Source organism: Chiloscyllium plagiosum, unplaced genomic scaffold (assembly GCF_037043375.1).
Source record: "Chiloscyllium plagiosum isolate Xiang-an unplaced genomic scaffold, Cpla_swu_hap1 HiC_scaffold_26, whole genome shotgun sequence".
Classification (NCBI taxonomy): Eukaryota; Metazoa; Chordata; class Chondrichthyes; order Orectolobiformes; family Hemiscylliidae; genus Chiloscyllium; species Chiloscyllium plagiosum.
The window spans coordinates 35,938,899-35,952,137 of NW_028270164.1; the positions used below are offsets into that span (position 1 = coordinate 35,938,899).

Here is a 13,239-nt window from a genome sequence, read left to right on the forward strand (position 1 = left end):
CCTGGGCAATTTTCTACATTGTCAGAAAGATGCCAGTGTTGTAACTACATAGGAAGAGCTTGGCTAGGGGGCCGCAGGTTCTGGGGCACAATTCTTCAAACTATTGCCAGAATGTTGTCAAGGTCCAAAACCTTTACAGTATCCAGTATCTCCAACTGTTTCTTAATATCAAACAGTGAATCAAATCGAATGAAGACCGATATCTATAATGCTGGGAACCATTGGAGAAGGCTGAGATAGATTATATACTCAGAACTTCTGGCTGAAGATTATTGTGAATGCTGCAGCCTTATCTTTTGCTTTGATGCATTGTGCTCTTTCATTGTGGAGTTGTTTAATTGTCCAGTACTGTTCTCCTGGAGGTGGCACAACTGCAGTGCTTAGATCTCATCTGTTGGTTTTGGGCTCACTTAGCTTTATCATTTGCTGATTATCTGTTCATTCTCTGAACCAGCCACTTCAGAACCAATTCAATGCTGGATTTTAGCTACTTTTGGGTTGGGCAGTTGAGCCACAGGCAGGTTAGGGACAAGATAGTCGATGGATCAAAGGTTTTTTTGGAATATAGGAGTGGAATAACACAATGGCAAAAACTAGTCTGCCGCCACATCACATTAGCCAAATAGTCCAAATTTTTAAAATTAAGATTCGATTAGATTCCCTGCAGAGTGGAAACTGACCATTTGGCCCAACAAGTCCACACCAACCCTTTGAAAAGTAATTCACCCAGACTCATTTCCCTCTGATAATGCACCTAACATTGTGGGCAACTTAGCATAGCCAATTCCCCTGACCTGCACATCATTGGATTGTAGGAAGAAACCAACACAGACACTGGGAGAATGTGCAAATTCCACACAGACAATCACTCAAGGCAGGAATTGAACCCAGGTCCCTGGCACTATGAGGCAGCAGTGCTAACCACTGATTTACATCATGTTATACAAATGATTAATTTTTGTACAACTCAATGTTTCAAAAAACAAATTTGAAGCACTGTATCTGATGTCATATAATATGTGGCATTTTTCATTACTTGCTTTTTTCCTTGCTTTAATTCTTTGTGTCCCTTTCCAAATACCAAATGCAGTTAAAATGGGCCTGATTTTGTATTTTTGCAATGTAATAGACATTTTCAATTCTAGTGTATTAGGTGCCTGGCAATTCTTTGATTTTTTTTTTGTTTCTGTCTCTGGGCTGGCCAATACAATGTTTGGACAATAGTTTCATTTACATAAGGTTAGAATGCACAGCACAAATACTTAATGAAAACAAATTTAGAAACAGAAAAACAGTACTTGTGCATTGATTTAGCAATAAACCTTTTGTGGTGCTCATTAAAGGATGGAAAACTTATCCCACATTCATTGGACAAGGATCAAAAACATCACCTCAAGCATGTTGGCAAAAGATATACCTTCTGCATTAAAGATCTCCATCTTAATGATGTTGGATTGTACAGAGTAAATGTTGAAGATACAGAGGTTTTTGCAACAGTAGTGGATATCAGTCGTAAGTGTCATTATTTTAAATTAAGCAATTATTTTATTCCAATGAAGTACCTTTGTTATGATTAATTGCATTGCATTTTTTTTATTATTATAGTTATCCCGGTGGACTTCATACACAAATTACAAGACGTCAAATGCAAGGAAGGAGAAGATGCAATTTTTGAGTGCACTATTTCATTACCTCTTCCAGCAGAATGGTCATACAAGAAGATACCACTGGAAAACAGTGATAAATATGAAATTAAGGTCTCTCCTGATGGTTTGACACAAAGCTTGATCATAAAAAACATACATCATGTAGACAAAGGAGTGTATATCATTTCAGCTGGAGCTGGATATTCAAGTGCATACCTCAGTGTAGGAAGTAAGTCTAACAGGATTGTATTTATTAACAATGTGCTCAATTCTGGGGGTTCAGGACCACAGTTAAAATACACAGTTGAACCTTTGAATTTTCAGATTGGTTCTTAACAAACTTAATAACAAGCTATGGTTTAGATATGATTCATTAGTTCATCAGATAAATCAAGGGAATGATCTTGGACAATTGGAGATAATTCACTGATAACAGGTGATGACTGGCTATTTGGCGCAGAGTGCATAAGTCTCAGTAAGGTTGTAAAGGTAGCATCATGCTCTCTAGCTGAAGTGTTAGGAAATTCTTCATTGGTCGCCTTGCTTCTCTTATGGTTCATCTTTTATCTCGAGGATGCAGCTGTCTGTTGAGTCGCACCCATTGAATGTGGACTGCTGCTTATCTCTGAGCACTTGTTGATATTTCCTAGTTTTGAGCTGGCAATCTATGCGATGTCAATTACTTGTGTTAGTCCTTTTAGTATGGGACAACCATTCATGATGTCAGAATAAACTGTTGTCCCCTGGCCCACCTTCATGTGAAGGTTATTTTTCTTACTGAGAACAAAACGTTCATTTTTTTAAAACACTGCATTATTAATACGGTGCATAGGGAGCTAGATAATTCCTTGTCAACTTAGGGAAAATGGCAGCCTCAGGGGTCTTTATTGTCACCATCTTTTTTGTCTCTTTATTAGAAATTGTTTACGTTTAGGCAAAGAAGGTAATTGCTATAGTAACCACTACATGAGATCTCATGCAACGTGTTACATACTGGAAAAAAAAGCTTTAAATGGACCCCATTAGCTATGAATTCTAAATTTAGATGTATTTAAAATTTTGCTGATAAGAACCTAAATGAACTTTTCTCTTTAGAAACAGTTCACCAAAGTATAAAAGTATCAAGATTATGGAGGGAGGTAAAAAGCAAAATATACAAAACTCTGTCAGTCAGATGACTTCTGCAGGGTCTGTGTGTGGTTCCTCCTCAGGCTGGTTCCATCCTGGCTCCACCCTGTCTCTTTTTGAGGAAGACGGCCTGGATCCTTGTGCCCATCTTACCATCATTGCTCCTGAGGACGAATGGCGATAGCGATAAATGCCCCTTTCCACCCAGACCACAAGGTGCTGGACTTGGATCTCCATGACAACCAACCTCCTGCTTATGCAGGCAGCCACATGGATAGCATGCTTAGACAGAAGGATCCCCATAGTATAGCTGCAGTTCTACAGCTTCTGAGCAATGAAGGCCATTGTGTCCATTATTCCTGTCTGCCACTTCTTTCCTCCCTGCAAATGTGAATAATGTTCTGATTGCTTACACCACAGGGTTTTCTCCTGCCTGGGGCTGAGCAGGTGCCCTTGATCTACACTAGTCTTCTAAGTGCTAGCATGCTGCAGGTTCTTTGTTCTGCTAGTTTTGGAGCTCTTGCAATGAGGTGCTCACCAGGCTGAACTTTCTCAGCCAAATGTTTCCAATGAGGTGCCAGTATCTGAGCTGTTAGGGTGTAGGAGGCAGCCTTGCCAATGATTTCTCTGAGGCCCCAGTACTCTGGTCTTCTCAGGTTGAGGACATGGTGTCTGATGGAGCCAATTCTCCACCAGGATCCTGAACTTGCTGTTGGCACCTTCACGAGACAAAGGAGAGAGTGTGTCACAGACAATGGTTAAAAATAGTGTACAGTGAATACCACTGACAGTGGGGTTACTGTGAGTGTCAGAGTGAAATGAAGAGTGGGAGGTGGATATCTTAAACCCAGGTATAATCCCAGTCCCCTTCTACAAGTAACAGGATTCTCCACTCATAGGCAATGAGGGGTCTGATATCGGCCACTCCTCCAACCATCCAGATTCTTTCTGCCCTACTGTAGGCCTCATTCTTCTAAGAATGGATAATTGGGAAAGATTGGGAGAGCTGAAAATGGGTGGCATGGCTGCTGCTGCAGGTGGGGAGGTGTCCAGGCTGAGCGAGGAGGCAGTGCAGAGGCCATACAGGGTTAGTCGTATGGGATATTGGGATGATTGGTGAGAGCAAGTGCAGGCAATATTGTGCATGTCAGAACATGAGCCTTGGTTGGAGGTGTGTGTAGTCACAGAGTTGGAATGAGTGTCAGGTGGCAGAGCAAAGAGTGTAGCACCTGCCCTGGGGATTTAGAGAAGGTCACTGACCCTCTTCCAGCTGGCTGTCCCTCTGCATTATGAAGGCTGCACCAACCCAGGAGAATGTGAGGACTGCAGATGCTGGAGATCAGAGTCGAGAGTGTGGTTCTGGAAAAACACAGCAGGTCAGGCAGTATCCAAGGAGCAGGAGAATCAATGTTTCGGGCATAAGCCCTTCATCATGAATCCTGATGAAGAGCTTTTGCCTGAAACATGGATTCTTCTGCTTCTTAGGTGCTGCCTGACCTGCTCTGCCATGACCCAGGATACAACCTCAGACCAGGTCGCAATGGGCTGATATTATGGCCTCCTCAGCAAATCCTCAAAGAGGACTTACCTCCTCACCACCCTAACCATCAGTTTCTCCAGCCCCCTGCTGGAGAATCGCAATGCTGTCTTCCATTTCTCTGACATTTATACACTGTATCTAAAACTAAACAAGCCAGCTTTGGAATGAGTGCTTTTCAATATGGACATTCCTGATAAAGAGCTTATGCTCAAAACATCGTCTCTTCTGCTCCTTGGACACTGCCCTGACTGCCTGTGCTTTTCCAGTGCCACACATTTTGAGTCTGATTTTCAATATGGTTAAGGGAGTGTGAATTCTGGTCTTTCTGACATGCACTGAGTGGCAGGTTGTTTCAAGAGTGGCGCACAGTGACATAGAGATCGAATCCAATGAATGGAATGCCACTGGGGCAAGGTAGGGAATTAATAAGATGAGATTGATAAGATGCAGTGAGAAAGGTCATGGCTCTTGTGGCGAAAAACTCTTCAAAAAGCTAGGTGTAACTTGTCGACAAAAAAGAACATAAGATTCATCCCTCCAGTCCATATGCAAGCAGACCTAGACAACATTCAAGCATGGGCTGAAAATACACAATAAATAGACTGTTTGCAACATACAAGAGCCAAAAAGACACCAACAGCTTCAAACATAAGTGAATCTAACAATCTTCCTCGATATTCAAAGGCATTACCATCACAGATTAAACTACAATCAGCATCCTGGGGGGTGGCTTGCGATTGACCAAAAACTAGACAATCATTTAAATACTGTGTCCACAATATCAGTCAGAAGCTGGGAACTCACCTACTGTCTCCCCAATCCTGTCCTTTATACACAGGGCATTAGTCAGGAGTGTGATGGAGTACTCTCTACTTGCCTGGATAAGTGTTTCTCTAGCAACACTTGCTCAACACCATCTTGGGCAAAGCTGCCTGCTTGATTGGTCTCTTTACTTGAGAAAGGATGTCTTTGCATTGGAGACAATTAAGAGAACATTCACTGGATTAATTCAAGAGATGAAAAGCTTGAGCTATGGACAAATCACTGAACAAATTTAAAGAAGAGATAACCATTTTTTAAAATTCATAAAGTGTGGAAGGGTTTTGGAGTATGTGCAGAAAATGGAGTTGAGGCTGGAATGAGATCCGCCATGATTGTATTGAATGGCGGAGCGGGCTGGAGGGGTTGAATTGCCTACTCCTGCTCCGAGTTCATATGCTTTTAATTGGACACTGAATCAGAAGCCTGGAACTCATTTCCCAACAGCATTGTGGGTGTATCCACACCAGATGGGCTAAAGTAGTTCAAAAAGGCAGATCACCGATGTCGTCTTGAGAACAATTTGTGAGGGCAGAAAATCCTGGTCCAGCCAGTAATGCTCACATCTCATTAAATAATTTTAAAAAGAAATCTCTCATTCCTTTAAAATCCATTGAACTTAAGTGCATTCTATCAATCATCTCTCATCTAAGCCATTGATATAGATAGTAAATAGCTGAGGCCCAAACATTAACCTAGTAGGCCCCACTGATTATAACTTTCTAAGCTGAAAATAAGTGATCAATTCCTTTAACTGGTTTTCCATTTATTAACCAAACTTCTCTCCAAGATAATGGATTACTGCAAATTCCAAAAACTCCAATCTTGTGGAACCAGTTCTTGTGTGAGATTTGCTGAATACTTTATGAAAATCTACATTTATTGCATTTGCTGGTTCCTTCTTAGCTACCCCGCAAGATAGACCCTCAAAAATTGTAATTTGTCCAAGATAATATTTATGTAATAAAACAAAATTGCCTCTGCCTAACCATATTGTGATTTTCTAAAGACCTAGTTAATACATCCGAAAGAATAGGTATCTAGTACTTTACAAATTGCTGAAGTCAGGCTATCTGAATTATAGGTTTTTTTGCCTCCTTCCTTGAAGAGCAAGGTTACATTTACTAGCTTTAAATTCACATAAACCACTCTAAAATATAAGGCATTCTTGAAGATCAAAGTCAATGCATACACTATCTCTGTAGCCACCTCTTTTAAAATAGGCTGTCAGTGAATTTATGGTCTTTTAGTATCAATATTTTCCAAAAGACCATAAGATATCAGAGTAGAATTAAGCCATTCAGTCTACTGACTCCGTTCTGCTATTCAAAAATGGCTGATGTCTCTTAAATCTATTCTCCAACATTCTGCTATAATCCTTGATCCCCTTTCTAATCAAGAACCTATCTATTTCTGTCTTAAAGACACAAGCTCCAGTTTTCATCAGTAGTCTTTTTTTGTTGCTAAAACTACATTTTTTTTGTTATCTGTCAAAGGATGGGGTAATTATCGACAAGTCCAAGATACTGCCTTGAGGAGGTAGTGAAGAGACACCATTTTGAACTGTTTGGGCCAGGCCATTCATTGGCAAATACTCATCTCTGCTCAGATAGTTTGGGAAGTTAGACTAAGATATATAATGACACATAAATAATGGCCTCCATTAAATTAAATAATTTATAAATCCTCAGTAGTATATATTCCCTTGAAGCATAAAAAGAAAAATGTCCTTATCTCAGTGCACCTTGCTTTTTAAATTTTTTTTGTTTTCTGATGTAATTTCTTCCATCTTTGTCTTTAAGGACTCTGTATTTCCTCCTTGCTAATGTCTTACTTTCTAGATACTTGCAGATCATCTTGTAAAACCTTTCTATTTTTCTTGTTATACTTAATTTTCTTCCTCTATTAATTTCTTAGTTATTATTGCTGATTTCTGAAATCTTCATAAATCTCTGCTTTACTAATCTTCTTGAAAACACTGTGAATATTTTCTTTTGAATTTTAAACTATTTTTGATTGCATTCTTTGTTTGGTGAAGATTAAGCAAAAAATGTATTCCAGAATAATGAGAACTTTGAAATATCTCAATTAGGCCGGTGTCCCATCACAAGTCACCGTTCATTTACTTGGGCACAGTAGACTGGCTGTGGCCAGCTAGCTCAGAGTCAGTCCTCTGAACTAAGGAGAATCTAAATCTCCCAATTCCAATTTTTTTTCTGTTTTTCCATTTTTTTTATATAATCCCCCACACAGTTGACAAACAGCAGTATTACAAATTTCTCCCAAGCAAGCATGTAGGTATATGTACAATGAAGAAACAACAAGTGCAGAAAACTTTTTATTCATGTTCCAACCCGAGGAAGAAATGAAACATATTATTTTAATCCAGTACTGTCCTTAACTTCACTCATTAACCATAGTAGGACTCCTTTTCTATGCAATGTTTGTCCCTCATTGAGAATATGAAGTATTTTGTTAAACATTCACCAATGCACACCATCATATTGTTTAGTCTAGCTTCCCAATCTACCTTCTTCCCATATCTGGGTAACTTCAATTTGAATTTGTAGTGGTAACCACACCAAGTGAAACCAGCTGAGTCCTCTTTAAATATTGAAATAAGTCATCAATTGCATTGCTGGGGTCCCAGTTTATTAAAATGAAGCCTGAATAGGTATCAATACGATCTGCTTAACCAAGCCTGGCAGGAATAGAATTCAGTACACCCTTTGATGAGAAGGGCATTGCTTATCACTGACCACCCTGGTGTTTCCTTTCTTCCTGGTGGTGGAAAATGAATAAAGATTTATACACCTGTTGTCTTTCACTGTGTCCTACATCTGCAAAAGAAAAAAAATAGAATTCAGTGCAAAAGAGACAAGCAAGGTAGGTTTTTCAAAATATCTTTTTTGTTATCTTGTGAGCCAGGGAATGCTGTTTCCTGACTTCTCAAGAAACCTTGAACTGCTCTGATCCCAAGTTCCTCCTCAACTTACCTGTTCTGTTATTGATTCAACATCTCACTGTGATGTAACTGTTCCCCTCATCTGATTATCACAGAGGCAGGAGATATTAGGAGCAAATAAATCTCCATAATTGGCATTATAATATGGTTGCCAGCTCACTGTTGCATTTTGGCTCAGTCTACTTGATGGGTGGAAACCTTTAATAGACAAAAAAGGATAAATTGGGATTGGGGCGAGAATAAGTTTGAATCTGTTAATGTCAAGCGAATGAGATCGATGCAATAGCAACAGAAGAACAAGTGAAATTTCCAAAGAACAAATGTGAAGGAGGCTCTAGAGGACTGGGGGCATACTAAGATAATGTTAATAATGTTAGATGTATAGGACAGAATTAAAAGACAAACTTAGAAAAGTTGAAGGAATGATGATTGGAAATTCTGAAGGTAGGTCGTGAAAGGTAAATATTCACATCAATTATGAAAATCATCAGCTTCTCTCAATGGTATGAACATAAGATAGCAAAAAAGTTTGTTAAAATATCTTGAAATTTGAACTCCTTAGTGTCAACTTTCTTTGTTATTTAGAATGTAAACTTTCAAAACGTTTTAGTTACATTGTTAAAGCTGTGCAATATTTAATTTTTTTTTACATGTTTGTCCACCAACTCTTTAAAATAGCTGTTTCTATGCAAAAAATGTCATTTCGGTCAGATTATTTCTGGCTTTTATATTTATTAATTTGTAATTTGTAATTAATGATGTAAACTGACTCTCGTTTCAGAAAATCTAGACACTGCTTCTCCACCCTCATTAAGAAAAGAAATGGAATCTAAGCAAAGTCAAGAGGACTTTACAGATATTAATTTGGAACAGGAGCTCAATGATGCAACCAAAGGTGGACTAAAAGGCAGAAGAAGTTCACCGCATGACAAAGATTTATTAACTAAAGATGACCTGAAGCGAAAAAGTAACTACTCATCAGAGGAAGACAGCATTAACTTTGGTAGAGGAGGTTTGCAGAGTGCTTCAATTGATGGATTGGATGATGCTACCAAAAATGGCCAGAGTGTTTATGATCGAATGGGAAAAGATGACAGTGGTGGTTTAAATAGTTTTAAAAAAGGTGGTTTTAATGGATTCGATGGAATGGGAAGAGATGGAAAGCATGGGTTGGATGGAATAGAAAGAGATGGCAAGGGTGGCTTAGATGGAATGGGAAGAGATGGCAAAGGTGGGTTGGGTGGAATGGGAAGAGATGGCAAGAGTGGCTTAGATGGAATGGGAAGAGATGGCAAAGGTGGGTTGGGTGGAATGGGAAGAGATGGCAAGGGTGGGTTGGAAGGAATGGGAAGAGATGGCAAGGGTGGGTTGGAAGGAATGGGAAGAGATGGCAAGGATGGGTTGGATGGAATGGGAAGAGACGGAAAGGGTGGTTTGGGTGGAATGGGAAGAGATGGCAAGGGTGGGTTGGGTGGAATAGGAAGAGATGGCAAGGATGGGTTGGGTGGAATGGGAAGAGATGGCAAGGGTGGGTTGGAAGGAATGGGAAGAGATGGCAAGGATGGGTTGGAAGGAATGGGAAGAGATGACAAGGGTGGGTTGGAAGGAATGGGAAGAGATGGCAAGAGTGGGTTGGATGGAATGGGAAGAGATGGCAAGGGTGGGTTGGAAGGAATGGGAAGAGATGGCAAGGATGAGTTGGATAGAATGGGAAGAGATGGCAAGGGTGGAATAGGAAGAGATGGCAAGGGTGGATTGGGTGGAATGGGAAGAGATGGTAGGGGTGGGTTGGGTGGAATGGGAAGAGATGGCAAGGATGGGTTGGAAGGAATGGGAAGAGATGGCAAGGGTGGGTTAGATGAAATGGGAAGAGATGGCAAGGATGTGTTGGATGGAATGGGAAGAGATGGCAAGGGTGGGTTGGGTGCAATGGGAAGAGATGGCAAGGGTGGAATGGGAAGAGATGGCAAGAGTGGATTGGGTGGAATGGGAAGAGATGGTAGAGGTGGGTTAGATGGAATGGGAAGAGATGGTGGGTTAGATGGAATGGGAAGAGATGGCAAGGATGGGTTGGGTGGAATGGGAAGAGATGGAAAGGATGGGTTGGGTGGAATAGGAGGAGATGGCAGGGGTGGGTTGGATGGAATGGGAAGAGATGGTAAGGATGGGTTGGGTAGAATGGGAAGAGATGGCAAGGATGGGTTGGGTGGAATGGGAAGAGATGGCAGGGGTGGGTTAGATGGAATGGGAAGAGATGGCAAGGATGGGTTGGGTGGAATGGGAAGAGATGGCAGGGGTGGGTTAGATGGAATGGGAAGAGATGGTAAGGATGGGTTGGGTGGAATGGGAAGAGATGGTAGGGGTGGGTTAGATGGAATGGGAAGAGATGGTAAGGATGGGTTGGGTGGAATGGGAAGAGATGGTAGGGGTGGGTTAGATGGAATGGGAAGAGATGGTAAGGGTGGGTTAGATGGAATGGGAAGAGATGGCAGGGGTGGGTTGGATGGAATGGGAAGAGATGGTAAGGATAGTTTGGGTGGAATGGGAAGAGACGGCAGGGATGGGTTGGATGGAATGGGAAGAGATGGCAAGGGTGGGTTGGAAGGAATGGGAAGAGATGGCAAGGATGGGTTAGATGGAATTGGTAAAGATAGTGTGGGCAGATTGAAGGGAATGGGAAGAGATGAGATGGACAGGATGGGTGGAATGGGAAAAGATGGTGAAGGTAGCTTGGATAGGATGGGAAGAGATGGAAAAGGCACATTGGATGGAATAGGACGAGACCGCATGGATAAGATGGGTGGAATGGGAAGAGATAGCAAGGGGAGCTTGGATGGAATGGGAACAGATGTTGAGGATGGATTATATGGAATGAGAAGAGGTGGCAAGGGTGGATTAGAAGAAATGGGAAGAGATGGTGAGGGTGGGTTATATGAAATAGGAAGAGGTGGCAAGGACAGTTCAACTGGACTGGGAAGAGATGGTAAGAGTAGGATGCATGGAACTAGAAAAGATGGTCATGATAGAATGTCTGATGATGGAATAGATAACCTTGTAAATTTGGATGGCAGTGAAAAAGGCAGCTGGAATAGATCAGATGCATCAGGATGGAGAGAAATGGAAAATAACTTAGCAGATGGTTTCAATCGAGGCAAAGATGATTCAGCAGGGTACAATAATGCCACCAGTTCTGGAAGAGGTCAATCTGGTCTGAATGACATTAATGCCTTAAGCCTGCCTAGTGGTCTATCACACAGAAGTAGCAGAGATGGATCAACAAAAGGTGGATATGCATTATCACCGAGTGATCAGAAAGGTTTACTGAGAAAAGATCAAATGTCAAACCAAACTGAACCCATGGGAGGTGGATTTCAAGACTTGTCGATCTCTGATGCATCTCAGAGAGAACAAAGTGGGAGTTCAAGGAGAAGAAAAGGAAAGTTTTCTGAAAGTGACATCAATGAAACCAGCCTGGACATCAAGAATAAAGGTAAAGGATGCTTTACGTTTTGTGCTTAAAGTGTAATGAAAGGGGCAGAATCCATTGTTGAAATTGTAATTTTAAAATGCAGCATGGAAAGACGCAATTTGACTAGTCATGTCTATGCTGGCTCATCAATTTTACTGAAAGCCATTCCTCTCCCTATTCCCTGTAGTCCTGAGTAATCCCCCTTTTCAGATAATAATCCAATCCTAGGTTTAAAAGCTGTCATTGACCCTGCCTCCACCACACACTCAGGCAGAGCATTCCAGATTCCATCTACTCACTGAATGAAAAGATTTTCCTCATGTTGCAATCAGTTCTGTTGTGAACTATGTTAAATCTGTGTCCTTGTGATCGTGACGATGTAACTGAAGTTCCTCATCTCTGGAACTAAAGTTCAAACATTTATTTGCATAGGAAAGTAAAATATACCATGTTTAAATGTTACTTTTAAAAGACTCTTCAAAACAGGTGTGACATATTCAAGAGTTTCATACTATGACTGGTTTACTTTTACAGTTCAAAATTGATTCATCACAAAAGAAAAGTATTTTAAACTGGAGCATCTAGTCCATCACGTGTTGGGAATCTGATAAAAAGCTGGAAATTAATTGAAAAACAATGCACTCTTGCTTACTAGTTATATCACAGAGCAACAGTAACTTTCTAGGTAAACTAAAATAAAGTTATAATCCAAAGATTTTAATAAAGATTTATTAATGCGCTTGCACCTAAAATAAAATCTCAAGTACCTCGGTGAAGGTCCACAAATGGATGCAATTAGTGGAGATTTGCAATGGTGATAGATTCAGTCTGGGATGTGGTATATATTTCTGGTAGCACTAGCGTCTAGTGTAATGCTTTTTAAACTGGTGCAAACAAAAATTATGCTATTTATTTGTGCTAGATCAGTCCGCGCTTGGAATTCAATTAGATGCTTAGGTCAATTTAGGATAAATTGTAGTGCTTAAAATAAACATATGACAGGCAGTGGTGACAGATCACAGCACAATGTTCTTGATGATAATAATTTGGCATAACTCTTGAGGTGAAATATTTACTGGTAGATGCTGCTGAGACAGCAAGAAGGTAAACAAAGGAGAAAGGATGGATGCCTGATCCAGGTAATTTTGATCTTTTTGGGTGATAGGGCAGCTGGAGGGTGAGGTGAGAAAGGCTGCGGGTGTTGGATTACAGCAAGATACAAACAAGAGGGAGAAACATCTTCAAATACATCCAACACACAAAGGATACCTTCCCATGAATTTGATGTGTCTCCACTTCTTTCCGACCAATTTTTAAATTTTGGCTCAAATTACAGGCTACTCACTCATGGCTGCCTGTCCATGCCAACCACATTACGAAGTGGACAGTGTAATATCCTGGCCAGTTAGCTGCGAGGGCAATTGACCATGAATGATTTATTTTTAAAATGGCAATAGAGCTGCCAGTTTCAGTGTTTATCAATCTACTGCATTGTTGCAGACTCAGGTGTGAGGAGGTCAATGGTTGTTGTAAAATGAATCCTCTCCACACTTCACCATGATGTTAGATCCAGTAGCTTTGCCGTCATTGTTCTTATTTCCCTGCTTTGTCAAGTATAACACTCCGCCTCCTCCTCTACCAGCAGCCCCACACACACACACACGCACCACAA

At 40.8% G+C, this 13,239-nt stretch overlaps 1 protein-coding gene across 1 annotated transcript in view; it reads left to right on the top strand.

The window, feature by feature from the left end:
- Positions 1 to 13,239, top strand: part of igfn1.1 (immunoglobulin like and fibronectin type III domain containing 1, tandem duplicate 1) — an 83,748-nt gene that overhangs the window by 37,858 nt on the left and 32,651 nt on the right. Inside the window, exons 10-14 of the mRNA XM_087973623.1 lie at positions 1,344 to 1,512; positions 1,606 to 1,875; positions 8,880 to 10,013; positions 10,404 to 10,655; positions 11,121 to 11,588. Of these exons, the coding sequence (XP_087829749.1) occupies positions 1,344 to 1,512; positions 1,606 to 1,875; positions 8,880 to 10,013; positions 10,404 to 10,655; positions 11,121 to 11,588 (2,293 nt within the window). The remainder of the gene's footprint in view (positions 1 to 1,343; positions 1,513 to 1,605; positions 1,876 to 8,879; positions 10,014 to 10,403; positions 10,656 to 11,120; positions 11,589 to 13,239) is intronic.